At 59.5% G+C, this 23,225-nt stretch overlaps 1 protein-coding gene, 1 long non-coding RNA gene and 1 other non-coding gene across 9 annotated transcripts in view; 1 reads left to right on the forward strand and 2 right to left on the reverse strand.

Moving 5' to 3' along the window:
* The first annotated feature begins 22 nt into the window (after positions 1 to 22).
* Positions 23 to 7,828, forward strand: LOC128314600 (uncharacterized). The gene is made up of 2 exons (XR_008296465.1): positions 23 to 542; positions 1,174 to 7,828. It is a non-coding gene; the product is annotated as an uncharacterized LOC128314600 (long non-coding RNA).
* The window catches only part of NSD2 (nuclear receptor binding SET domain protein 2), an 88,011-nt gene continuing 67,457 nt past the window's right edge, over positions 2,672 to 23,225 (reverse strand). For 2 of the 7 annotated variants that reach the window (XM_053217715.1, XM_053217716.1), the window contains exons 10-22: positions 22,456 to 22,587; positions 21,973 to 22,096; positions 20,774 to 20,974; positions 18,934 to 19,113; positions 18,429 to 18,585; positions 18,094 to 18,299; positions 16,615 to 16,718; positions 15,169 to 15,438; positions 14,189 to 14,305; positions 6,086 to 6,227; positions 5,856 to 5,962; positions 4,710 to 4,914; positions 2,672 to 3,864 (exon numbers count right to left, since the gene is read on the reverse strand). In XM_053217715.1, the coding sequence (XP_053073690.1) occupies positions 3,593 to 3,864; positions 4,710 to 4,914; positions 5,856 to 5,962; positions 6,086 to 6,227; positions 14,189 to 14,305; positions 15,169 to 15,438; positions 16,615 to 16,718; positions 18,094 to 18,299; positions 18,429 to 18,585; positions 18,934 to 19,113; positions 20,774 to 20,974; positions 21,973 to 22,096; positions 22,456 to 22,587 (2,217 nt within the window). In that variant the 3' untranslated portion in view covers positions 2,672 to 3,592. Of the gene's footprint in view, positions 3,865 to 4,709; positions 4,915 to 5,855; positions 5,963 to 6,085; positions 6,228 to 13,886; positions 14,073 to 14,188; positions 14,306 to 15,168; positions 15,439 to 16,580; positions 16,719 to 18,093; positions 18,300 to 18,428; positions 18,586 to 18,933; positions 19,114 to 20,773; positions 20,975 to 21,972; positions 22,097 to 22,455; positions 22,588 to 23,225 lie in introns of those variants that run through there. The other 5 variants (XM_053217717.1, XM_027065344.2, XR_008296463.1 and 2 more) reach the window with 5 other exon arrangements.
* LOC113600971 (small Cajal body-specific RNA 23) lies at positions 6,336 to 6,462 on the reverse strand. Its single transcript, XR_003422098.1, has one exon. It is a non-coding gene; the product is annotated as a small Cajal body-specific RNA 23 (non-coding RNA).

Genomic DNA, 23,225 nt, shown 5'->3' on the forward strand with positions numbered 1-23,225 from the left:
GGAATGACCACGCAAAGTAAGCGGAAAAGTGGGAAAAAGCCCAGAACTTCAAAATGCAATCCCATATAAAATAAGTTTAAGAAAAAAAGCCTTTAAAAAGTTTTTAATACAAAAATACTCACATACAGTTTTCCAAACACAGCTTCCCACTTTAAATGCTATTCTCCCGACTGGCGGTTCCCGAGTCTACAGTTCCTTCTAGCCGCCCCGCCCCCCGCCCCCCCCCCCCCCCCCCCCCGCAGGAAGTTCAAGTTTTTAAGTCTAGCGAAACCGGTGATAGCACCGAGTGTTCCTATGAGGAGCCTGACCTCATTCTGTATGAAGCGTAGACACCAACAGGCACATTTAAATTCATATTTAATTTCTGACAGGGCATTTCACATCTCAACAGGGTTCGCTGGACAGCACGACGCCTGCGACAGCATTTCCCTCTAGTGACTAACATCCAACACTGTGCTGCTCAGAGGATATCGAGAATTTGGCAACAGTCCTTTGCGTTAACTTCCCTCAAAACAGGCTTATCTTTAATTCCTGGAAACCAGGTAGTTCTGGAAGATGGGCACGATACACACTGTGGTTTTTATGTCAAGATAAGAATTTCAAAGGCGTCAGACGCGCAGACCTGAGTGCGAGTGAGGCCCAGGAAGCAAGGGAGGCGGGCTGTCCACGCGGTTCCTTACCGACCGGGGCAAACAGGGTCACTGTGCCACTCCGGTCCCCACAGTGGTCCTACTTCCTGACTGCCAGAGCGGACGTGTCCTTGTGCCCCGTGCGGTGTGCGAGGCGCCCAGGTCCCCGGAGGCCAGTGTTGGCACGGGAGGGCGAGACTTCTCAGGCCACGGGCACAGCACCAGTCGTTCTGACGCTGAGGGATCCGGAGGTGTTGGGGCGGTTTCGTTTTGTTTCTGCTTCACATTGGTGACAAAGGGGTGAAGCTGACATTCATAAAGACCGAATCACCCCCCCCACCTCCCCCCCAGCAAAACGAGCTCTCCCTCAGATTCAGAGCAAAGCCCTGGCAGGAAGGCCCTTCGAGCTCAGCCGCCGCGCCTCAGCCTTGTTGTACTCGGATTCGTAAACCAGTTTTCTAGAGATTTTCAAAGTTAGTGTTATTTGCTCATTCGTTTTAAGTTTTTGGAAAGAGGATAACCATATTTAAAATAATTTCTCCAGCATTTCCTTCAGATCGTAGAATTTGAAAATATCAAAAGTGACTTAAAACTCACAAGATTTTACTACTGTCAAGTACAAAAATAAGTTAATCTGCTCCCCAAAGTGCGCTGCAAAGCCAGTCTGATGATCTGACTCTGGTGGGAGAGGAGAAGCAAGGGGCGAGGCTGCACCCAAGGCCCTGGGCCATGAAGAGCGGAGCCCGCAGGCCTCGGGCATCCCTCCGGCCCCGAGCCGGAGCGCCAGGGCATGGGAACGCTGCTGGGCTCGTCGTGGGAACAACCGTCCAGGTTGTTTGGGGAAGAAGGAGCATAAATCTGTAAACCAATCCAGTATTTTCTTGGGGCGATTTGAGAGAAACGAGTTCTACGCGGAAACACCCCACAGTTCCCCGGGTCCCACTGAGCAAGTGCATTTCCAGAGGTCACCTAAGCCACACGCAGGAGGGGTCCACTGACAACCAAGCTCTCGTGTCTCCTTCGTGGCCGCAGATGGCTCCTTCCTCCAGGATCACGATAGGAGGAGGGCAGAGGACGCCTGGGCGAGACCCTGTTCATAGCGAGCGAGGCCCCGTCGGCACCATGGAGCCTCACACCCGAAGCAGACTCTTCCCCGTGGTCCGAGCCCGGCAGAGACCGCTGCCCCCAAGAGCTCACGTCACCAAACCACGGAGAAGAAGTTAAACGGGGGGTCCGGGTCCAAGCATGTCCTGCAGTTGCACGAGGCAGAGGCAATGATGGAAGAGAAACAGGAGAGACCTCGGGAGTTTTCAACAAGGGACGTGTGTACGTCTCTGTTCTCCTTCGGTTGTTTTAAGAAGAATGGACCAGAAACAAGCATCTGCTGCTGAGTATTCCGTTCCCTTCCCTCCCATCGTCAGCATGGAGGCTGCGGGCCCCACGGGGCGCACTTGGCTGCCTGGCGTCCGGGACCCCCGCCCTTGGTGCTCCGGACTCCCCAGGGTCAAGAGAAACTTCCAAAGAGAAGAGACCTTCGTGCTCCCAGGAGCTCCTCCCATGGTGTGGCCAGGCCTCGTAAGGAGTAAAAGTTAGTGACGTCTCACAGAGAAGTTCCAGGCCCGACGCCCAGAGATGGCGCCTCGGGCCCCCAGCACGAGTGCCTGGCGGTGGCGTCCTGGCTGGGCGCGTGTGACCAGCACAACTCCCGTTTTCTATGAACAGACCCCCAGGGGTGACGGGAGACTAGCAAGTAGGTGCAACGGTCCTAGACTCTGCGTCTCTCCTCAGACCCCGAAAGAACGATTTTCGGAAAAGCCCGATCTCCCACGTGCTCTGGGTCCCCAGGGTGGGGAGCACCTGGCTGTGCCCTGCTGCCGGGACTGTCCCCTGCCGGGCCGCGGGCGCACAAAGCCCCGACAGAACCATTTCTGTGAACTCGGCGCTTCACACAAACTCACCGCGGGGCCGCACCCCCACCGAGTTGGCCCCTTTCCCTGGGAGAATTCAGGGCCGCATCAGTAAATACACGTTTCAGTCGGTGGTAATTTGTGAAAACAAGTTTAGCAAAAATATATTGAGAATAAAAGCCAGAAACTGGTAAAGAAAAGCCCAATGAAAAAAATATACAAAGTCTTCCCCCAAATGTTGGTAAGAACCTAGTGCGTTCAGGGACAGGCCCAGGTGAGATGCGCCAGACCTGGCCTGGGCCGGGGAGGCCGCTCCGAGAGGCCCCACGCTTGCAAGGCCCACGGGGTGGCGCCATTCAGTCCAAATCCACGACAGAAAAAACTACGGGACAGCTTACAACACTGTCACTATCACCACTCCTGGGGCCGGCTCCTCACTAGGATGGAAAAGAAGCATTTTGAGGAAAAATTTCACATTAGTACAAAAAAACCCCAAAATCATACAGCTGTTTCAGAAGAGCAAAATAATGATCAAAATCATGGTTTCCAAGGAATCCAGGGTCTGAGTCCTTGCCCGGGCCCCGCCCTGGTCTCTACTGAGTGACGAAGGCAGGTGAGCTGGCCAAGTGACTTGGTTAAGATCAAAGAGATCATAGTGAGCCTTTAGAAAAATACTACCCTCTACATTTCAGGTGAGATAAAAACATTTCATATGCCAATTAATTTTCAATTATAACTTTAACCTACAAAAATAGAGTGGGAGGGAACCTTGACATTCTCAGAAATTCAAGTGTAGCTGTAATGCTGTGTAGTAAGGCTTGTTTGTCCTGGAACCTTCTGAACCTCGCGGCTCAGACGGGTCATCAGTGCAGACGCAGCGGGCGCTGCCGAGGATGGCTCAGTGGTGGACAGGCACTCCCTCCCAGGAGGCCTACACGGCTGTCATAGCGGCTTCGAGCTGGGTCCTCTGGGCCAGGACCCCCCCCTCCTCCCCTCCCCCCCCCCGCGGCCCTCCCCCCACCCCCCTCCCGGAGCCGGCCAAGCCACTGCCTGGCGCTATTTGCCTTCCGTGACCCTCCGCCAGCACCTCCTTCTCTTCCTCTTCCCCTTGGACTTGCTGGGTTCCGGAAAGGGTTTCCCAGTCTGGGCGCTCCGGGCCGACACGGCCCCCAGGTCATGCTCGCAGCAGCATGGCCGCCCGTCCCGCGTGGAGCCGAGGGCCGCCCCGTCCTGGTGCTCCTTGCAGAATGAGTTGGGGCAGAAGTGGCAGAATGACGTGGAAGGTCGGCCACACACGTCACAGTGGTGCCAAGGACATTCCCACTTCCCTGCAACGAAACACGAAACGTGAGCCGGAGCGGCGGAAGCATCAACAACTTCTAGCGTTTGCGTGGACTGTCCGGTGAGACGAACAGAGACGACACCGCTCCTCCCCAGCTGACGTGGAGAGGAGCAGAGGCCAGGCGGGCCGGCCCGGCGGGGGACGCGGCCCACCCCCGGGCCCCGCTGGCACTCCGGCTTCTCTGTGACCTCGCCGTGGCCTGGACCGGCTTTCTACTGGGGATTTGATCTTTCCGGCGTTAATCTGCACCAGCTTGCTGCTCAGTGGGGTCACCACCCCGTCACCTGCACACTTCCCTCTCGCGTCTGTCCAGAAAGTCTCGTTCTGTCATCTTTTGCACACGATCTGTTTTCTTTTACGATCAAACGTGTTTGACTTCCCTTTGTATAGATTTTGGTTTGCATGAGGATCTGTTTCGCTTCTGGACAAGTTAACATGTCACACCCTCACCCGTCATCCCTCCAGAGCGAGGCTGTTGAGAACAAGGCGGAGCCCGCCCCGTGTCCCCCTCCCGGCCCTGCGCGTCCCAGGCTGGCTCCGGGGGCCCCCTTCCTACGACACCCAAGGCTGGGCAGAGCTCTGCGCCCGGAGCCCGGCCCCCCTCCCACGCCGGCAGCCCTGGCTCGGCAGCCACTCGCGTGACCTTGGCCCAAGCCCCGCTCCGGGTGGTCCGAGGGGCTCCACGGCCGTGCCCGCCGCAGACCCTGACTCCACGCACGGACCTCCCTGGGCCGGGCCTCGCTACCTGAGTCACCCACCGAGTCTGTGACCGGGAGAGGAGAGCCATCGACAGGGACCCCCAAAGGCCGCCGGGGGGGCCCGCTCACCCACCGAAGGGCCGCTTGCCCAGGCCCAGGCACGACAGGTGGTAGGCCTTGGTGCAGGATTTGCGGTCACACAGCACCAGCTGGCCGCCGTCCCCACAGCGGAAACACTCATCCTCGGACTCCTTCTTCCCTTCGCCTCTGGTTCTCCGCCTCCTCGTTCTTTTCTTGCTCTTTTTGCCCTTTTCCTCTGAAGAAAGGGACGTCGAGGTCTAAAGTGAGAAACAAACGCGCTTTGTTTACGAGACATGCGTGGACCAAAGCAGTAACAAAAGGAACCACAAAGAGGGAGCACAAGAGCCGTGGTGCAGGTGCGTGCATCTCTGGGGACTCTGCAGACGCTTTCGCCTGGAGAAGACCGAGCGGGGACCAGGCGTGTGCCTCGGGGGGGTGGGGCTCATCCCACACACACACGCCTGTTCTGCCCCACGGGTGACCACTGAGCACAGCGAGGAGGACCAGCTTTGCCAAGAGCCTCTGCAGTAGCAGCTGTCGGCGCCTCCCGAATCTGTGGGCGGGACGCACAGGCCCGGAGCGGCCCCGCCCCCACGGGATGCGCCCCTCGCTCTTTCCAGTAAGAACCGCACTGTGAGCGAGAGAAACAAAATCATGCCCTCGGCTGAAGCGGCAGACCCCCATGGACAGCCCAACTCCGGGCCAGATGCCCGTGATCCCCCCGTGTTTGGGGGCCTAGGCAGGCAGGTAAGCGGGCCCCAAATTCATGACCTGCCCGGAATCTCAGAACGGGATGCTCCTTGGAAACGGTGTTGATGCGGATGTAATACGTTAGGATGAGGTGCTACTGGGGCAGGGCGGGCCCTTAACCCAGAATGACTGGCATCCTCACGAGGAGAGGAAGGGACACAGAGACAGGGAGAAGGCCCTGTGCAGATCAGGGCAGAGACGGGAGTAACGCGTCCACCAGCCAAGGAACGCCAAGGCCGACTGGAAACTGCCAGAAGCCAGCAGAGCCTCCAGACAGAGCGAGGCCCGGACGGCGCTCTGGCTGCAGACTTCCGGCCGCGTGAGCCATAGGAGCCCTGCCGCCCACACCCTGCAGGGACCCCTCCTGCCCGCCAAAGCTACCCGCCAGCCCGGAAGAAGGGACGGACATGTCCGCAGACGTCAGAAAGGCTGGCATCCGTGACCTTACCTTTGGTCTGTCCCCAAGGAACCCGCTGCAGTTGGAGGCCCCACACCGACAGACTGTCTTCTCGTTACCCAAACAGTCGAGGTTGTAGTTAAAGGTCAGCTCCGTCCCTAGGGGAGAAGAGACACGCGGCCACCCTGGAAACGCGTTCGTCAGGCCCACAACACACACTCCTACTCGCTCACGTCCACACCGGCGTCACGGCCTCGGGGGAGCCCGCGGATATGTCGTACCTGCGGGGATGTCGCACACGGCAAACAGGCCCACGCGAGTGTCCCCGTTCACCGTCCACTTGAGCGTCTCACAGTTGGGCTGGCAGCTGTGATTCATGAACCGGGAGTAGTTTCCTTTGGGGCCAGCATCAATTATCCGGTCCTGTAAGGTACAACTCAAGTTTCAAGTCGCATCTAAACGCGGGGGTGACCCTTAGCCATTATGCCCTTCTTAAAGGGAATTTTCACCGTCTCTCCCACTGGCCGACGATGTTGTACTGGAAACCGTGGTCTCCTGTGTCCACTCGGACAGGACGCCCCCAAACCAGTTCTCTGTTTCTCTCACTCACGGAGGGCAGGTCAGGACCACGTGGCGAGGACCAAGCCCCAGCGAGTCCCGGTGAGGACGGGGCAGCCGGCAGGCGCTTCCCCCCACCAGCCAGCAGGTGACAGACAAGCCAGGAGGGACAGGAAGGTGTCACCACTGACAGCCGCCAGGGACTCACATCGACGGACACAAACGACAGGACCCCGGTTCCAAAGGAGCAAAGGATATAACCACACGATTCCCGAAGATCTGACCCAGACGCGCAGGCACTTTGGGAAGGTGTCCATACTGCCAAGCAGTGGAGGAAACGCAGGTGAAAAGGACAACGGAACCGGACGCACTCGGTGACCGCAGGAACGGGTTTGATTAAAGCAGCCGGCGCTGGCGAAAAACCACAAATATGTGCACGCCGTGGCCCTGCTCTGGGGCCAAGCCCGCAACGCAGCACTCGTGCACACGCCATCACCGTCCAGCAACGGGACGGTGCGGCTGGAGGTCCCTGCCCCGTGAGGGGGGGCAGCCGAGGTAAGAGATGCACGGGGGAGGAGGGCACTTAAGATCAGGCACATACAGCACTGTGGTCACGAGTTTGTGCAAAGCTCTGTGTGAATGGGGTGAACAAATGTGCAAATACACGATCTACACCCACACCAGGTGTTCCTTTCAATACAGAAATGCGATCAGAACGGGCTTGCTCTGCAGTGTGCCCTTTCCCTCCGCATAGGGGCCTTTCACGGCCCACACAGTGTTCCTTCCCACAGCGGTGGAGGCCCTGGCCCCACAGCTTCCACGGCGTCACCGGCCCCAGGGCTCCAGGGTGCACTTCCTGGCTGAGGGCTGAGGGCCAGCATCCCTGGGCGACCTGGTGATCTGCAGCTCCCTCCCTATATGTGTGTGTGTGTGCGCGCGCACGTGTGTATATATTCTGGATACCAGACCCTTGGTAACTACGTGTCAAATCTTTCTCCTAGGACGACACTCGATTTTTAACTTGATGGTACCTTTTCTCGCTCAAAACTTGCCCAGTTTTACACAACTGATTTTGTTAATCCTTCACTTTATGCGTTCAGGGTCTTCGACTAGCCTCGCACAGCCTTCTCTAACCCCTAAGTTACACAAGAGACCTCCGGTGTTTCCTGGCTCCTTACAGCATCTGGAAGATCTCCTCTTGTGAGTGCAGTGAGGAGGCACCATTGCCCAGAGGTCTGTCGTCTGCCGCCCCGTCACTTGCCGCTGAGACTGGGCCACACCGTTCACGGGAACGCCACAGAGCGTGAGTGAGCGCCGTTCAGTCCTGCAGGCTTCGCCGTCTGCGTGGGCTCTAGATGGCCCATCGACATTTACTTTTATAATTTTTTTTTAACGTTTGTATTTATTTTTGAGAGAGAGAGACAGAGTGCTCTGCGGGTGCAGAGAGAGAGGGCGACACAGAATCCGATGCAGGCTCCAGGCTCCGAGCTGTCAGCACAGAGCCCGACGCGGGGCTCGAACCCACGAGCTGTGAGATCATGACCTGAGCCGAAGTCGGACGCTTAACCGACGGATCCACCCAGGCGCCCCGACGTTTACTTTAAATTGTTAATATTCGCGTGGAGATCATGGCAAATTGACGTTTGGGAAGACGCACATTGTGACGACATTTCCTCTCAACCAGAAACGGAGCCGTGTCTCGTGCATTCATGTCCTCTCACGTGTCCCGCGGAGAGCTGTCACCAGTGTTTCCGAGTGTGTGTGGGGGACCTGACGCCGGTGTGCAGGTCGTCCATGAGCCTTCCCCCATGCCGCCGTGTCCGGGGTCAGGAGCAGCAGCCACAGCATCTTGTCTCCTTCCTGAGCCGTCTCAGGCCGAGAGTCTGGGACAGATTTTCACAGCTTCACCAAACTGGAAGAAACTCCCTTCTTTTCCCGGTTTCCGAGTGTTCAGGGAGCGGGGCTTACACAGCCTCAGAGGATTCCGCGGCACTCGTTAAGGTGACAGTGGTGTGCCTTCCTGTGTCTGTCAGTCCTGGGCTGTGAAGGCCCCTGCACTCCCGGGGGGCGGGGGGGGGGGTGCTTCTCAGGGGCGCACCCTCCCCTCCTGTGGGCCCCAAGCCCGCTCCCTCTGCCCCATCACTGGGCTGGGCCTGGGATCTGCCCTTGGGGTGGGGGAGGGGGGGCGGACGTGGCTTTTTACTTGTGCTGTTTGCTAACTGCTAAAGTTGTGCGTTGACTTCAGTTCCCTCATTAACCGTGTTCTTTCTTTCTTTCTGTCTGTCTGTCCAGGGCCCCTCCCTCTGCCTCGGAGGCGGACGCATGGCAGACCGGCTCCCCCAGCCTCTCCTGGCCTCCCTGTTGCCGCACGAGGGATGTGGCGCCGGGCACGCGCTCTGCACGAAGGGGTCCTTGCCGCCATCGAGGCCTTCCTTTGAGCCCCCGGACGTGGTGGGGCCGGAGTCCGACCTCACCTGACAGGGGCCGCCTGCCCCGCACACGACTTTACACTCCAGCTTTCAGAATCTTTCTTTCTATGGACAGCAGAGAAGCAGGCTTTGCTTTACGGACCACTTGGGGAATCTTTAAACAGGTGAGTTAATTCAATTCCCTGTTTACAGATAGGACGATACGCCGTGCACAAGTCTAACCTACCAGCCTGTTCTGTTTGCATGCAGGCCTGCCTTTCACCGCGAGGTAATGCGGACTTCGTTACAATTTTCCTGTCCTGTTGGCAATTTGGAGTTTTGTCCTCCCGACCACCCTTTATAAGCAGCCCGGCATCTCCAGCCGTGTGTGGCACCCACGGGTCTGCCACCATGGCCTCAGTGACCCCACCTCGCCAGCACCGCTCGGCCACCTTCGGTCTCCCTCCGGGAGTTACCGGCTCCGATCCCCGGCTCCCACCAGAGGTGACCTGGGCTGCCCTTCCCTGTGTTGGGCACGATACCCCAAGCACGCTGTGCTCCCGGACAGTCTCCTGGCTCCGCGCCTCACACTCGAGCCTCTTACCCTGTAGCCGCTGCCCCTGACGAACCGCTCAGCTGGCCGCAGGGTCTCTAGTCTCTGGCCCTCTCTTCTCCTGAACACCATGTGGGAGCTGACCCTCTGTGCTCAGGCGCGGAGCTCTGTGTCCACAGCTGGCAAGCCGGCCTCATTCTCTTCCCTGGTACGCAATTCAGTGTCTTCGTCTGGCTACCAGAGGGTTTTGTCACACCCATAATTTTGATACAATATTTACTACGCTGGCCATTCTGGATGGATTTCCCGGAAACACAGCACCGTCTTCACCTCCTTCCGGTGTCCGGAGCGCCCGCGGTCACGCAGAGACTGTCCTCGGCCTGTGCCCTGTGTTGTGCTGGTCTCGTCCTTCCCCGCTCTCTCCCCACCGCGTCCTGCTCAGTCCCCGCGTCTGTCCCACGTCTGCCCCGCACTCCCACGCGCTCCGGGCAGCTGAAGCTTCTGCTGGGAGATGCCGGTCTCCTCCTGTTCCACCCCACGCCCCCTGCGTTCCCGACTCAGCTCTGCCTGCCGTCTGGCCGCCTCTGACTCCTCACTCTCTCAAGTCCAGTGCTTTGTGACAGCAGCCGTCCCAGTGGCTTCTCTCCACCACAGGCGGCTTCTGTGGTCCCTTCACCACCCCGCTCAGAGGGCGCCGGGGCTCCACAGCAGCTGGACTCAGGGAGTGTGCGCCACGTGCTCTGTCTCGGGCACCTTCTCTGTCTCTCTCGGAAGACGGCCCTTCCCAAGCCCGTCACTCCTGCCTCCCAGGAGCCCCCACACCTCCCGTCTCCGCTGCCCCCTTCCGAGACTCAGTGCTGCTGCCCAGCAGGTGCCACCTGCAGACGGCTCTCCGTCTCTTCTGACAAAGGCACTTCCAGGCTGATGGCCTGTCTGTCCCCAGCCCCACCGAAGACGTACTCCATATACTTTTTGTTGCTGTTGCTCTGGGAGCGAGCAGCCACCCTCTCCTACCACAGTCCTACATGCATTTTAATGTTTACAGGTTCCTGTTGCTGTACCGTGGGTCCACTCCTGTCTCCCGTTTTCTTCATTGACCTTCTTTTAAGATCTCTCCAAGCTGTTAGATACGCATTGAGTTCCTGGGTCTCCTCCACCCCCACAACTGCACCCAGTAAGCAGGGGAGTGAGGACCCTACTAAGGCCTCCTCCTTGGCTGCTGTGGCTGTTCAAAGTCTACCTTATCTGATGCTAATGTACTACGAACAGCCTTCTCTGCACTAGCCTTTACTAAGTTTTTAATTTTCTAGTACACTTACAAGCTTTCTGCTTTCTTTGTTTAATTTTTTAAAGTAATCTCCACACCCAACATGGGGCTTGAACTCATGACCCCGAGATCAGAGAGGCCCGTACTCCACAGACTGAGCCGGCCAGGCACCCCTCTAGTTCATTCTTAATACATAAGTCACAGAGCTTCAGATCAGATTCCTGGGGCGCCTGGGTGGCTCAGTCGGTTAAGCGTCCGACCGACTTCGGCTCAGGTCATGATCTCGCGCTCTGTGAGTTCCAGCCCCGCGTCGGGCTCTGTGCTGACAGCTCAGAGCCTGGAGCCTGCTTCAGATTCTGTGTCTCCCTGTCTCTCTGGCCCTCCCCCCGTTCATGCTGTCTCAAAAATAAACGTTAAAAAAAAAATTTTTTTTTAAATCAGGTTCCTGTATTTTAGCCAGTCTAAACCTTAGTCTTATAAATTAAGCCATTTACATTTATTGTGATCATTGCCACATGTGTATTTTTGTGTCCCGTGCATGGTTTTTTGTTTTTAAGAGAGAAAAAACAGAGGAGATGAGTAGAAGGAGAGACAGAGAGAGAGAGAGACAGAGACAGAGAGACAGAGACAGAGGCCCAAACAGCCTCCACGTTCATTGTGGAGCCTGATGCAGGGCTTGAACCCACAACTCTGGGATCATGACCTGAGCTGAAATCACGAGTTGGACACACAACCAGCTGAGCTAAACCCATGCTTTCTAATTACCCTCTTTTCTCTTTTTACCTCCCTCCTACCTCACTGTCTACTTTCCTCATGCTCCTTTCCACTCAGTCGACGACTTGGAAGTCACACCTTCTGTTTCTATTCATTTAGTAATTTTCAGTGTAGCTTTAACATGTATACTTTGCCAAAGTGGAAAGTTGGTGAGACCTCACCCCCGCATCCACACAAAACAAGCAGCTCGCAATGGCTCCGTGCCACCACTTCTAACCCCTCTGGGGCCGTCAGCCTGCCCTGCCCCTGACACCACAGCCCCTCCTGCCCAGCAATCACCACCGTGGTTCCCACGGTGCCAGGCGGCCAGACCCGTACAGGTGTGCCCACTATGGATTCGCATGCACACCACACCTGCTTGCGTCTCGCAGGTCACTTCTGAAGCTCACTCCGCTTCCTCGGTGGTGCTCGATTGTGGAGCGGGGGCTACCACCTGCCACTCTGTGCCGTGTCTTCTGGCCGTGGGTCACACGTGGAGGAGTCTGACTGTCTGGCTGTCGCTCCTGGAACGTGCTCCTCTCTCTGCCACTTTCAGTCTCTGGTGTCCCTGCTACATGTCTTTGCTACGTTTGGGTGTTTTTTTTTTTAATAGCATCTCTAGGTATACGTTTATTTTTAGTTATGCTATTCAAAACTTGGGTCAGTTTCCATCAGATTCTAGAAAATCCTTTTGCCACATGACCCTTCCCCCATTCTCTTGTCTTTCCTTCTGGAGCATCTGAACATGTCTGCCTTCTGCGTCTCCCGGCCTCTCCGACAAAGTTTTCATCTTCCCTTCCCGTGCCACGGCCGACAGCCTCTCTGGTCCCGGCTTCCGCTCCAGCCATTTGCCCTGTGGCTGCCCAGCGTCTCCTCAGCCGCCTTCTGGGCTCATCGCGACGACTGCGTGTTAGCTCTCAGTGTGAGGCGTGATCGCCACGTCTCCTTTAATGGCTTCGGCCGTTTCTCACACGCTCACTTAAGACTTGGTGCCAGACTTCAGTCTTACTACTTCTGGCTCTCACCAAAAGCTGAGACTTTGTGAAGGTCCTGCTTAAGGACATCTTGTTCCACGGCCCCGTAAGCGCTGAAGTGGGACTTGCACTCTTTTTATGGCAAGGACGTGACGTGAGGTATGAGTTGTTTCTCTCTCGTGGGTCTTTGGCTTTATCTTCTCTTCAGTCAGGGAGCCTAAGTGAATTATTAGGGTTCAGCAATTTCAGGGACCAATGTGTGTGTTAAATGACGAAACTGGCATTTCTTACAACACACGAGTGGTTTACATTTTGACTCCAAAACCTGGTAAGACACGCGTTTCAAGTGTTAAACTTCTAATAAAACAACCTCCCTCACCACTACCGTCTAAAAGGGAGGGGGGGTGGCAGCGGGAAGCCTAAATCCGCTACCCTCGGGGCCAAGCGTACGGGCCCCTTGCCTAGGACTACAGCCCTCTGAGGGGTCTACACGGGTGCCTCAGCTCCAGCTGCCCGCCAGGCCTCCGAGCAGGCCTTGGCAGTGGTCCCCACACGAGGGTTGGCCCCCGGAGGCTGCACGCGCTCGCCCCTGCTTCTGAGAAGCGGGCTCTCTGCCCCTCACCTGCCACCCTACACACGTGTTGTGGGCAGTCGGTCCTCCCCCATCCACGGCTGGGTGTTCTTGTACCACGGGACCCCTGTTTGCCAGCCTGTGGGGTCTGCCGGACCCGCCTCCAGCAGGAGCTCCGGATGTACTGTGCCCCCCAACGGGCCCAGGGAGGAGCTCCGCCCCCCTCTAGTGCAGGACCCTCACCTTTCTAACCAATTCCTTCACCTTGAGCGATTTCGAACTTACAGGAAGAAAAACGGAATGCTGCGGCCAACACCCGCACCTCTCACCCGGACACGCCGCCTACTGACACTTTCGCACGTTTGCTTTCTCCTCGTCACCTAGCCCGCAGAGGTGCCCGCGCACACGCTCCTTCCCTCACCCTCTGCCAGTGAGTTCCTCGGACACGTCAACGCTGTCCTCCCGAGGAGCTCCCTGTGCAGACACTTAGCCGTCAGGGACGGCACCGTGTCCAGAGTGGGGTCTCCCGCACGGTCTCCAGGGAGTCCCGTCCGGCATCCCAGCCCCAGGGTCTAGGGTCCCGGCAGGAAGCGCACACGGACCGCGGCATCTGCCTCGTCTCCTCGTGGTGGGGCCGCGGCCTCCCTGGGGACGACCCTGCGAGGTCCCTGGGACCATCCTAACCTGGTGCGTGATCATCTTCTACCTCGTTTCCGGCCATCCTTCGCGGTAGCCACCCGCTCCTGCTGGACGACGGCCTCAAGGCCGAGCAGCAAACACGAGCCTCGTGACTGCCTTCCCCACGCACGGCGCTCGGGCACCACAGAGGCCGCCCCTGGGGTCAGAGCGGCCCTCCGCGCACACACCCGGGAAGGGCCGTCCTGGTGGGCGGGAGCCAACCCGTGAGCGTCCCGGATGCACCTTCTTCCGTTCACCCCCACCGGCAAACGGGCAGTATGGCCCCTGCCCCGAGGACATCGGTCCCTCTGGCCGACGTATCCTGCAAACTGCACACCTGGGCTGTGTGGCCGAAAACGTGTAATTCTCCTCATCTTTTCTCCTCTTTTCACCGACCCTCGGTCCGGCCTGTTTGGTACTTTGTGCACGCACCAGCGGACGCACGCGGCCCCAGGACGCCCTCACGCAGACAGGCCCTCAGGCAGCTGCCGGAAGACGCCGTGCCCCTCAGGAGAAAACGCATAAATGTCTGAAGACCGGGCCACGCGGACAGGACCACAGACAGGCCTGTGGCCCCGGGGCACAGCGCAGCACACGGCCCGTGGGGAGCTGGCAGCACTACCTTGTCTATGGTGAGCATGTAGAAGTGTGTGATGTCGTTCTCGTGTGCGTGTTTGATCCTCGCCATGCACTCCTCCTCGTCAATCAGCTCACCGACGTACTCATTCACGAACTCTCCCTGGAAGGCGGAACAGCAGACCGTGACCGTGGTGAACAACGGGGTCCGGGTGGAGGAGCCCGCGCCCGAAGCGCCCGGAGCCGGCACCGCGCGCGCGTCACGATGCGGTCCGGGGCGCGTCTTCCCAAGTCCCTGGAAGTTCAGGTCTACCTCAACGACTCCATTCTCGGCCGTCAGGGAACAGTTCACCCGAGCGTCCTTCCCAAAGCGGCACCCTAACTCTCGCTTCCTGCAGCAACTGCCTCTGGGCACCCTGGCGGCGCACCCCGAGCTCCACACGGCCGGCTGCCACGGCTCGCCTTCCCTAGCAGAGTCTACACGGCGAGAGCCTGGAGGAACTGGCCGCCGAGGCGGGCAGTGGAACCAGACCCGCAGGGGCCGTGCGCGTTTCAGAGCCGCTGCTCTCGCCCGGGATCGGCCCTGAATCAGACCTGGGGTCTGAGGCCGCCGCCGCCCCCCAGGCCACAGCCTGGCCTCATAAGCCAATTCCGGCTGCCTCTCTACTTCCGGCTGCCCAGCCTAGGACATGGGCAGGCCGTGTGTGGCCTGTGGCCTTGACGGACGACCTGGTCCCGCGCTGCCCCGGACGGAACGGCCGCCCATCCAGGGCAGGGCTCCTTCACAGTCTTTCCTGTCATAGAGCAACCACCAAAATGCCAAGTGGAGGCCAAGTCAGGGGCCTGCTGAGTTTTACTTTGCTAGACAGCACGCACGTAACGTTTTACGACATTCAACCGTAGTAACTCAGACTTCTTAAAAACCCCGTTCTTACGTGCGTGCAAAAGCGTACTAAGCATATCCAAGCGTAAACCGCCAGCCGGCCCAGGATTTCTTGCAAGCAAGGAAAGGGGCTCGGCACACACCTTTCTGATGTCCCGCTTGGCGACCAGGCCCCACCCTTTGCCGTCGGTCTTGATGATCTTGGTCTCGGGGTACTGGCGCTTGGTGAAACACTGATTCTGGCAGTACTCGCCCGCGGGGCACACCTGCGGGTGGCACTCGAACATCAGCATCCGGTTCAGACACTCCGAGTCGAAGCCGCAGGGGTTCTCGTCGGTGGGCTTACAGTTGCACTTGGGGATCTCAGAGATGTCGGCCGTGTGGATCTGGACTTTCCCATAGGGCTTGTTCACCTGCCGGGGACACGGGGGCGCGTCAGATGAGAGAGCAAGCACCCTGGCCTCCCGCCGGTCCCCCCCCCCACCCCCCGTCACTTCACGTCCCTCGTCCACGCTTGCCCCGCCAGGCTGCCGGAAGACAGGCGCACAAGCACGTGCTGAGCACGGGGCAGGGTCCCTGTAGCCGGGGACCCGCAGGCAGGTGACCAGGGAGGCTCTGCCCTGGCAAACTCGCGGTTCACGGTGACAGCACAAGAGCAACCCGACCACAAAGCCACAGACAGAGGGGAAGAGGGACTGAAGCAGAGGCCAGTAAGGCGAGGGGAAACGTGGCGGAACAAAGGCCTCCTCACTGCTGGGCCGCGACAGCGAAACACAGAAGCGCGATCTGAAAACCCGCCTCAGGAGCCCTCAGGTCCCAAGCTGTTTGACCCAGGAGCTCCATTTCCACGAAGTCATCCCTGAGGAAACACTAGCCCCAGAGAACGTGTCACCTGCACACGCACACACGGCGCGCCGCCCGGATCTGAGGAGCAAAGACGCGGCCTTGAGCGGCCAGAAGGCACCTGACACACTGTGTTGAGAGGCTGCCAGGCCCCAGGCGGCAGGACACGGTGACATCGGCTCACCCAGCGTGGCTGTGAGGAGCTCCTGGACCTCTCTCCCTCCCACCCCGTGGGGACGTGGGGACCCAGGTTCCCTGCCAGGACTGCCGGGCTCGCCGGAGGCAGCACGGCCACCCCCGCAGTCCTTGTGCGGCATCCACACCCTCTACGGCGGGAACATCGCTTTGTCTCCAGGGCTCCGGCTGACCAAGCCACGTTCCAGCCGAGCACCGGCCCGGGCTGGCCACCTCTCATCCAAGCTCGTCCCCAGCGCCGGGTGACGACGGCGTGCCCACCACCACCCCCGTGCCTCACGGGCTCCCGGCTGGAGCCTCACACGAGGGCAAAACCCAAAACCGCGGAGACCCCCCCCCCCCCAGCCCTGCCTGCACGCCCTCCCCGCCCCCCACAAAGGACACACGCTGGGCAGTGGCTGCACCTGCTCTCTGCCCGTGACCTCAGGCAGCGGTCCACACGGGGGCTGCAGACAGATGCTTGCTCACGGCAGCCCTCTTACCCACCGCGGCCGGAGGGCCCACCCACGGTCCCCGCAGTGACCCCTGACCCGGCCCCCCACCCCCGTCACCTTAATGTGCTTGTACGGCGGGGGCTTGCGCTCACTCTCCTGTGTTTCTCTGGCTTCCCTTTGAAGTTTGATTTCACGAAAACGAGCTTCAGCTTCCTGCAGTGCTGAAAAGTCCACGAAACGTGAGCGTGAGTAAGAGGTTTAGTAAATTCACACCTCCACCTACAGGCTCTGCGTCTAAACGGCCGACGCAAGCCTCCGTGTCCCGCCAAGTGCGGTTACCAGTGTCCGGGAGGCTCTGGGGTGTGCACGCTGTTCAGGGCGGGTGCTTTAAATGCCGCGAGGGTTTTCCACCCAAGATGCTCAGAGAGCGCCGGGCCGAGGAGGCCTGGGAGGCGCTGTGCTGTGCCACCTGCCACCAGGAAGGCCCAGGGCGGGTTTCTCTGGGAGGGTGATGCTCCAGCTCTCACTGCCCACGGGGATCTAACATCCTCCCGGGAGGACACGTCCTCTGGGAGGGGGCGGGGGTGGCACCGGGCTCGAGCGAGGGCGGAGGACGCCCTGCGTGCTGGGGCCACCCTGACCCCCAGGACTCAAGTCTGACCTCACGACCCGCCAGCGGACTGCAGCACGTTAAGTCTCAGTTTCAACATCTGTCATCTCATTACGAGTTTTGAAAATCTTTCTCATCAGACCTTTGCTGCCCGCTGTACATGAGGCCCACAGGAGACAAGACGCCGGTCTGTCAGCACAGCCCACCCAGCCACCCCCATGTGCCACCGGCCGCAATGCGCCCGCCCTCCGTGGACTAGGACGAGCCGAACGCACGCCAAGTCCCCCTTCTGTCCCACTCGCTCTCGGCCCCGAGTAAATGCCACCTCCTCCAGTCAGGCGGTGGCATTCCCATCCCGTCAGTCACCCTGGCTGTGGAATCAGAGAGCGGGGCACCTGTCTACCTACCCACACCTGGCCCTTCCCGGGGCACCCGGTCTAGGCGGCGGCAAAGTCTTCTCCACATTTCTATCTTACATAACAGGCAAGGCAGAAGACATCTCTGTAAACCAGCACTGGAATAACTTCTTCTAAGTAACTTCCACTGCGGGGCACCAGGGGGGCTCAGTCGGTCAAGAGACCGACTCTTGCTTTCTGCTCAGGTTATGGTCTCGGGGTCGTGGGATCGAGCCCTGCGTCGGGCTCCACACTGACGTTGCAGAGCCTGCTTGGGATTGTCTGCTCTCTGCCCCTCCCCCGCTCACTCTCTCAAAATAAACTTAAAAAAATTTTTTTAAATAAAAATAGAGCTTCCAATGCATGTGAGTGAAATTAATCCCAAACCAATGCTGTCAACGTTACTCGGGAGTACATCTTATCCTGTGCCTCAACAAATCAGTCTGCAAACCTACGTTTTCCTAATTTAAAGCACGGCTAGAATGCTTAGCCTGGTGTTCTCTACAGAAACCAAACTTTCAAACAACAAAAATCAGGGTTAGCAGAAGGTACCCGAGAGTGCGGTTTCGCTCCGTCTGGAAATGTCCGTACCGTTTTTGAAGACTCTTCCGATCCCTCTGACCCCCTGGTAGCGGCTGCCCCGGTCCCCCTCCATGTACGGGAACACTCGCGCCTGATGCGTCCAGTAATAATCTTTAGACCCAAAGAAAAACACAGGGAATTCTCCAATCTCGTGCTTCATTTTCTGAATATTTGGGGGAACATTTTTGGGATGGCAAACTTCTGCCGGCCACCATCTATTATAAATATTAAAAACAGGGTTCACAGACTCTTCAGACAGAGTGACAGTCATTCAGCGCTTTCAGTCCTGCAAAGTGAAAAGAACACAGTGAACAAGGAGGCAGACAGGGTTCCGGTCCTCACACCTGTAGTTCCCCAGTTTAACCCAGACGACGTCCTGGAAGTGCAGCTTCTTCCCGGCTCGGCACTCGTTGCAGAACCAGCTGCCGTCGGGCATCTCGATGCTCAGGCAGTCGGGGTGGAAGGCCGCCGGGCAGGACTCACAGCACAGCAGGCTTCCCCCTGCAAGGGAGGGCGAGCGGCTCACACTGGCCCTTCCCGACCCGCAGCCACCCCGCCCCTCGCTCCACGACGCGAGCCTAACCACGGCCGGCCGTCGGGGCGCAACGAAACAAGCCCGTTTTATTGGCATCACGGAGAACTCGCCCTCCGGCGGTGCGCCGGCCTCCGTGAGTTCAGAAACGTCACGGCGCACACCGGCACGGGAGCACTTGGGAGACATCGGGGGCGTCCCCACCCGGAGCAGGGCGGGCGCGGAGGCCCCACGCAGGGGTTACCTGCGAGAGCTGTGCGCGAGGGAGCCCAGAGAAGCAGCCCGCCCTGGCCGCCCGCCGTGGCGCCAGCCCTCACCTTTGGAGCACACGAAACACCAGCTCACGTTCACGTGAGCGTGATGCCTCTTCCCCTTGCGGGCAGTGAAATGGCTTGTGCAGATGATGCTGTGGGAAGCGATCACGGAGCAGCCGGCCGCCAGACAAGCGTCCCCTCCGTGGTAGGCGACGGGGCAGCGGACGCACCGCATCATTTTCCCTGGGGGCAGAGACACGCGCTGAAGGCCCGACAGCGAGCAGGGCGGCGAGAGGCGACCGAGCCCCCCACGCGTTTAGAAAATTCACGCTGAAATAAACTCGGGAGTATTCGACGAAAGCAGTAACCAGGATGGAAAGAACACTTAATAGATGTTACAAAAACACATCTCCCCCAGGCAAAGGTGCTTCAAAACCATCAAGAGAATAGTCAATCACTTAAAATGCCTTATTCTCTCTCTCTCTTTTTTCTTTTATTTATTTATTTATTTTTTTAATTTTTTTTTTCAACGTTTATTTATTTTTGGGACAGAGAGAGACAGAGCATGAACGGGGGAGAGGCAGAGAGAGAGGGAGACACAGAATCGGAAACAGGCTCCAGGCTCTGAGCCATCAGCCCAGAGCCCGACGCGGGGCTCGAACTCCCGGACCGCGAGATCGTGACCTGGCTGAAGTCGGACGCTTAACCGACTGTGCCACCCAGGCGCCCCTCTTTTTTCTTTTTAAATAAAAGTTTATTTATTTTTGAGAGATAGACGAAGCACGAGTGAGGGGAGGGGCAGAGACAGAGGGGGAGACAGGCTCCAGGCTCCGAGCTGTCAGCACAGAACCCGACGCGGGGCTCGAACCCACGAACTGCGAGATCGTGACATGAGCGGAAGTGGGACGCTCAACCCGCTGAGCCCCCCAGGCGCCCCGCCACATTCTTAAATAAGGTCAAGCAGGGCTGATAAACCCAGGCACCACCAGCCCGTGGGGCCTGTAGTGCGTCTCGCAACGGCTCCAGCCTCTACCCACTGGGTGCCAATCTGCGCCCCCCCCCCAAGGTCTCCCCAGACGTGGCCCAGTGTTCCTGGCGAGCAACATCGCCACGGCTGAGAACCACCGGTGTCAGAAGTACAGATAGCCCACCGTCCTCAATCCCACACACCTAACGCGAAATAAGGCAGATACGACTTGATGTTAAAGTACCTTCCTCAGGGCGCCTGGGTCGCTCAGTCGGTTAAATGTCCGACTCCCTTGCTTTCAGCTCAGGTCACGTCACGATCGATCGTGAGATCAAGCACGGAGCCTGCCTGAGACTCCCTCTCCCCCTCCCCCCCCAGCCTCACTTTCTCTGCCTCTAAATGAACAGATGAATAGGACATTTTTCTCATATACAAAGAAGCACTAAAACTGGAACAAACATACGGGCACCTGGGAGGCTCAGTCAGTTAAGCATCTGGCTACAGCTCAGGTCATGGTCTCGCGGTTCGTGAGTTCGAGCCCCGCGTCGGGCTCTGTGCTGACAGCTCCGAGCCTGGAGCCTGCTTCAGACTGTCTCTCTCTCTCTCTCTCTCTCTCTCTCTCTCCGCCCCTCCCCTGCTCATGCTCTCTCTCTTAAAAATAAATTTAAAATTTTTTTAAAAATTAAAAACTGGAACAAACAGAACCTATCAGAATGGTTCACAGGCCCCCCCCTCCTAAAGTGGAGGCTCCGGGAGGACACGGAGGGCAGGAAGAAGGCACGGCAGGGCGGATCCTCTTACCGACTTCTCGAGAAAAACCCTGCTAGCCAGTGTCGAGTCAGTAACAGAAAGACAACCACCACTCCAAAGAAAAACCGAAGGCCTTTGGGGACAGACCTTTCAGCCACCGCGCCTGCCTCCTGTGAGCGCCCGTACCTTTCGACGGCCTGGGGTTGGAAGGGTTGGACGCGTGGCAGGTCACGCAGCTGTGCAGGGGGCAGCGGAAGCCTCGGCTCTCGAACACGGTCAGAGGGTACTTCCTCACACAGGCTTCGTGGTAGAACTTCCCGCACTGTGACACGACGCAGCGCCTGACGTCGGTCTTGCTCTCCTTACACACGAAACACGAGTGAATCCCTAGCAGACGGTTAAAGAGGGGCAGGGAACAAGAATTAAACTGTCGTCCCTGAGCCACCGAACTCCAGCAGCCCCGTCAGGGGCGGCCCGTGCTGCCGAGGCCTCCGGCTCTCTTCGGACCTCGGTGCCCGGTCCGAGCACGCTTCAGAAAACGGTCCCACCATCAGGGCCGTTACCTTGCCGTGAGATGGGCTCCAGCTTCCCCGGAGGACAAGGAAGTCTGAGCAGGAGGCGGCTGAGGTGGGGACACCCCCTCGAATTAGCGGGAAGCCGGAGAGCAGGCATTCCTCCGAAGGAAAGCTTTTGCTCTCCCTCCTGAGCCATCAACCAAGTACAGTACAGCGAACCTTCCACTTAGAACCAACCACAGGCAGCAGAGGCGAGGTGCCGTCACATCGGATGGCCTTGGCTTGGGACTGGAGGGACTCGGGAAGACTCCACGTGTCTTCCTAACCTAGGACACGCGCCCACGAGAGCCAGGAGGCCCTCGGGGCTGCGCGTGGACAGGAGGGGCCGCATCTGAGCGGCCCCTCTTCCCAGCAGCCCCCAGAGTGCGCTGGCGAAGCAAGCGGTGCGGCAGAAGGAAGCCATGGCCGCTCGGGGACGGGCACGTCCTTGCCGTTGACCCCGGAGTTCAGGTCCGCGCCGCGTGTCTATGGAAGCCCACGTTCCCGTGAACGTCCATGTCCTGGGACTGACCGGCCAGCTCACCTGTACTGGTAACGCCGGGCCCTCTGACACCGGGGCACCCACGCCGGCCGCCTCCCAGCGCGGGGCTCAGGACAGCCCGTTCCGTCACTCTGCCGGTTACCTTACGCCGCTCTACCTCTCGGTACGGCCACCGAGGGGAGCGCGTCACGCTGGAGAGAGCAAACCGTGGGGACGCCGAGGGGAGGCGCGCACCCGCCGGCGGGGGGGGGGGGGGGGGGGGCCAGGCCCGCGAAGCGCGGAGGCAGGTGGGCCGGTAGGGGGGGGGGGGGGGGGGCCGCGGAACTTGCCTGAGGCGCACTCGCTGCAGGTGAACCTCCCTTCGGGTCTCCGGGCCAGCCCGAGGCAGGCGAGGTGGAAGGCTCCGCAGCAGGGCCCCTCGCACAGCAGGAGGCTGCCCGGCTTCTCGCACAGCTGCGGGGCGGGGCGGAGGCGAGGACTGAGGACTGAGGACGCCGGTGCTGGCCAGGCTGAGCCCGGGCGACCCCCTCCCCGCCCCCCGCCGCCCCCCCCCCCCCCCGGCCCGCCCACGGCTCCCCTGCCTCCTCCGTCCATGCCCGACTTCGCACGTTCGGAACACGTGTGCGCCACACGTCGCCACACGGCGGTGACACGAAACAGCCTCACGCGGACACCCGAGCCCGGCCGGGGCGCTCGGTCCCGGGTCCCCCCGCGGCCCGGCGCCCTCACAACAGAAGCCCGTGTGACCGCCGGTGCGAGTGCGGGCCCGGGCCCGGGTCAAGGACAAAAGCAAGCGGCGGCCGACCCCTCACCTGACACACGTACTCCTTTTTGGCGGCCACGCCCCGCTCAGACTTCTTGGAGGAGACGGACGCTTCGGTCTGGGTCTCGTCGGCGCTCTCGTACGGGGACTCGGCGGGCTCGTCTCCCGGGCCGTCCGACACCTGGGGGCGAAGGAGGCAGCACAGGTCACCAGTGCGGGCGGAGGCGGCCCGACTCCTGCTTGGCTGCGGCCCGACTGCCAGCTGCTGGCCGCAAAGGCCCGGTGCCCGCGGTTTCCTGGGAGGGCGCAGCGGGTCAACCGAACTGTAACTGTGCGGAGGCTCAGAAGCGGACTCGCCCTCTCCGCGCGGGCAGAAGGGGCACAGAGGCACGTGTCTTCGCGTTCCTGCCATCCTGACCAAGGAAGGAACTGGTGAAAACCCCACGTGCCCCAGCAGGTGACCTGGGACGGGCCCGGGACTGGGAATCTTGACCTCTGTCGCCCAGTCGCTTACGGCCCAGCTTTTCACAGTAAGAGAAGCAGATCAGCACCCAGTGACTTTCCAGAAGAGCCAGAGCAAGGGGCAGGAGGGGAGCCTCCGCACGGCGGGCCCGGCCGCTCCTGGAAGCCGCCAGCACACGCAGTGGGCCGCGACTAACGGGCCGTCCCGACTTGCCCTCTGCCTGCCGCCCGTGGTCCCCGGACGGGTAAGCGGGCGAAGGCAAGGTCAAACCTGCCGGCTCTGGTGACGCGTGAGCCCAAGAGAAAGCCCTGGGAGAAAACATGGCAATCGTGGAGCAAACAAAAGCCCCCCCCCCC

The sequence above is a fragment of the Acinonyx jubatus genome, chromosome B1 (genome assembly GCF_027475565.1).
Source record: "Acinonyx jubatus isolate Ajub_Pintada_27869175 chromosome B1, VMU_Ajub_asm_v1.0, whole genome shotgun sequence".
NCBI lineage: Eukaryota > Metazoa > Chordata > Mammalia > Carnivora > Felidae > Acinonyx > Acinonyx jubatus.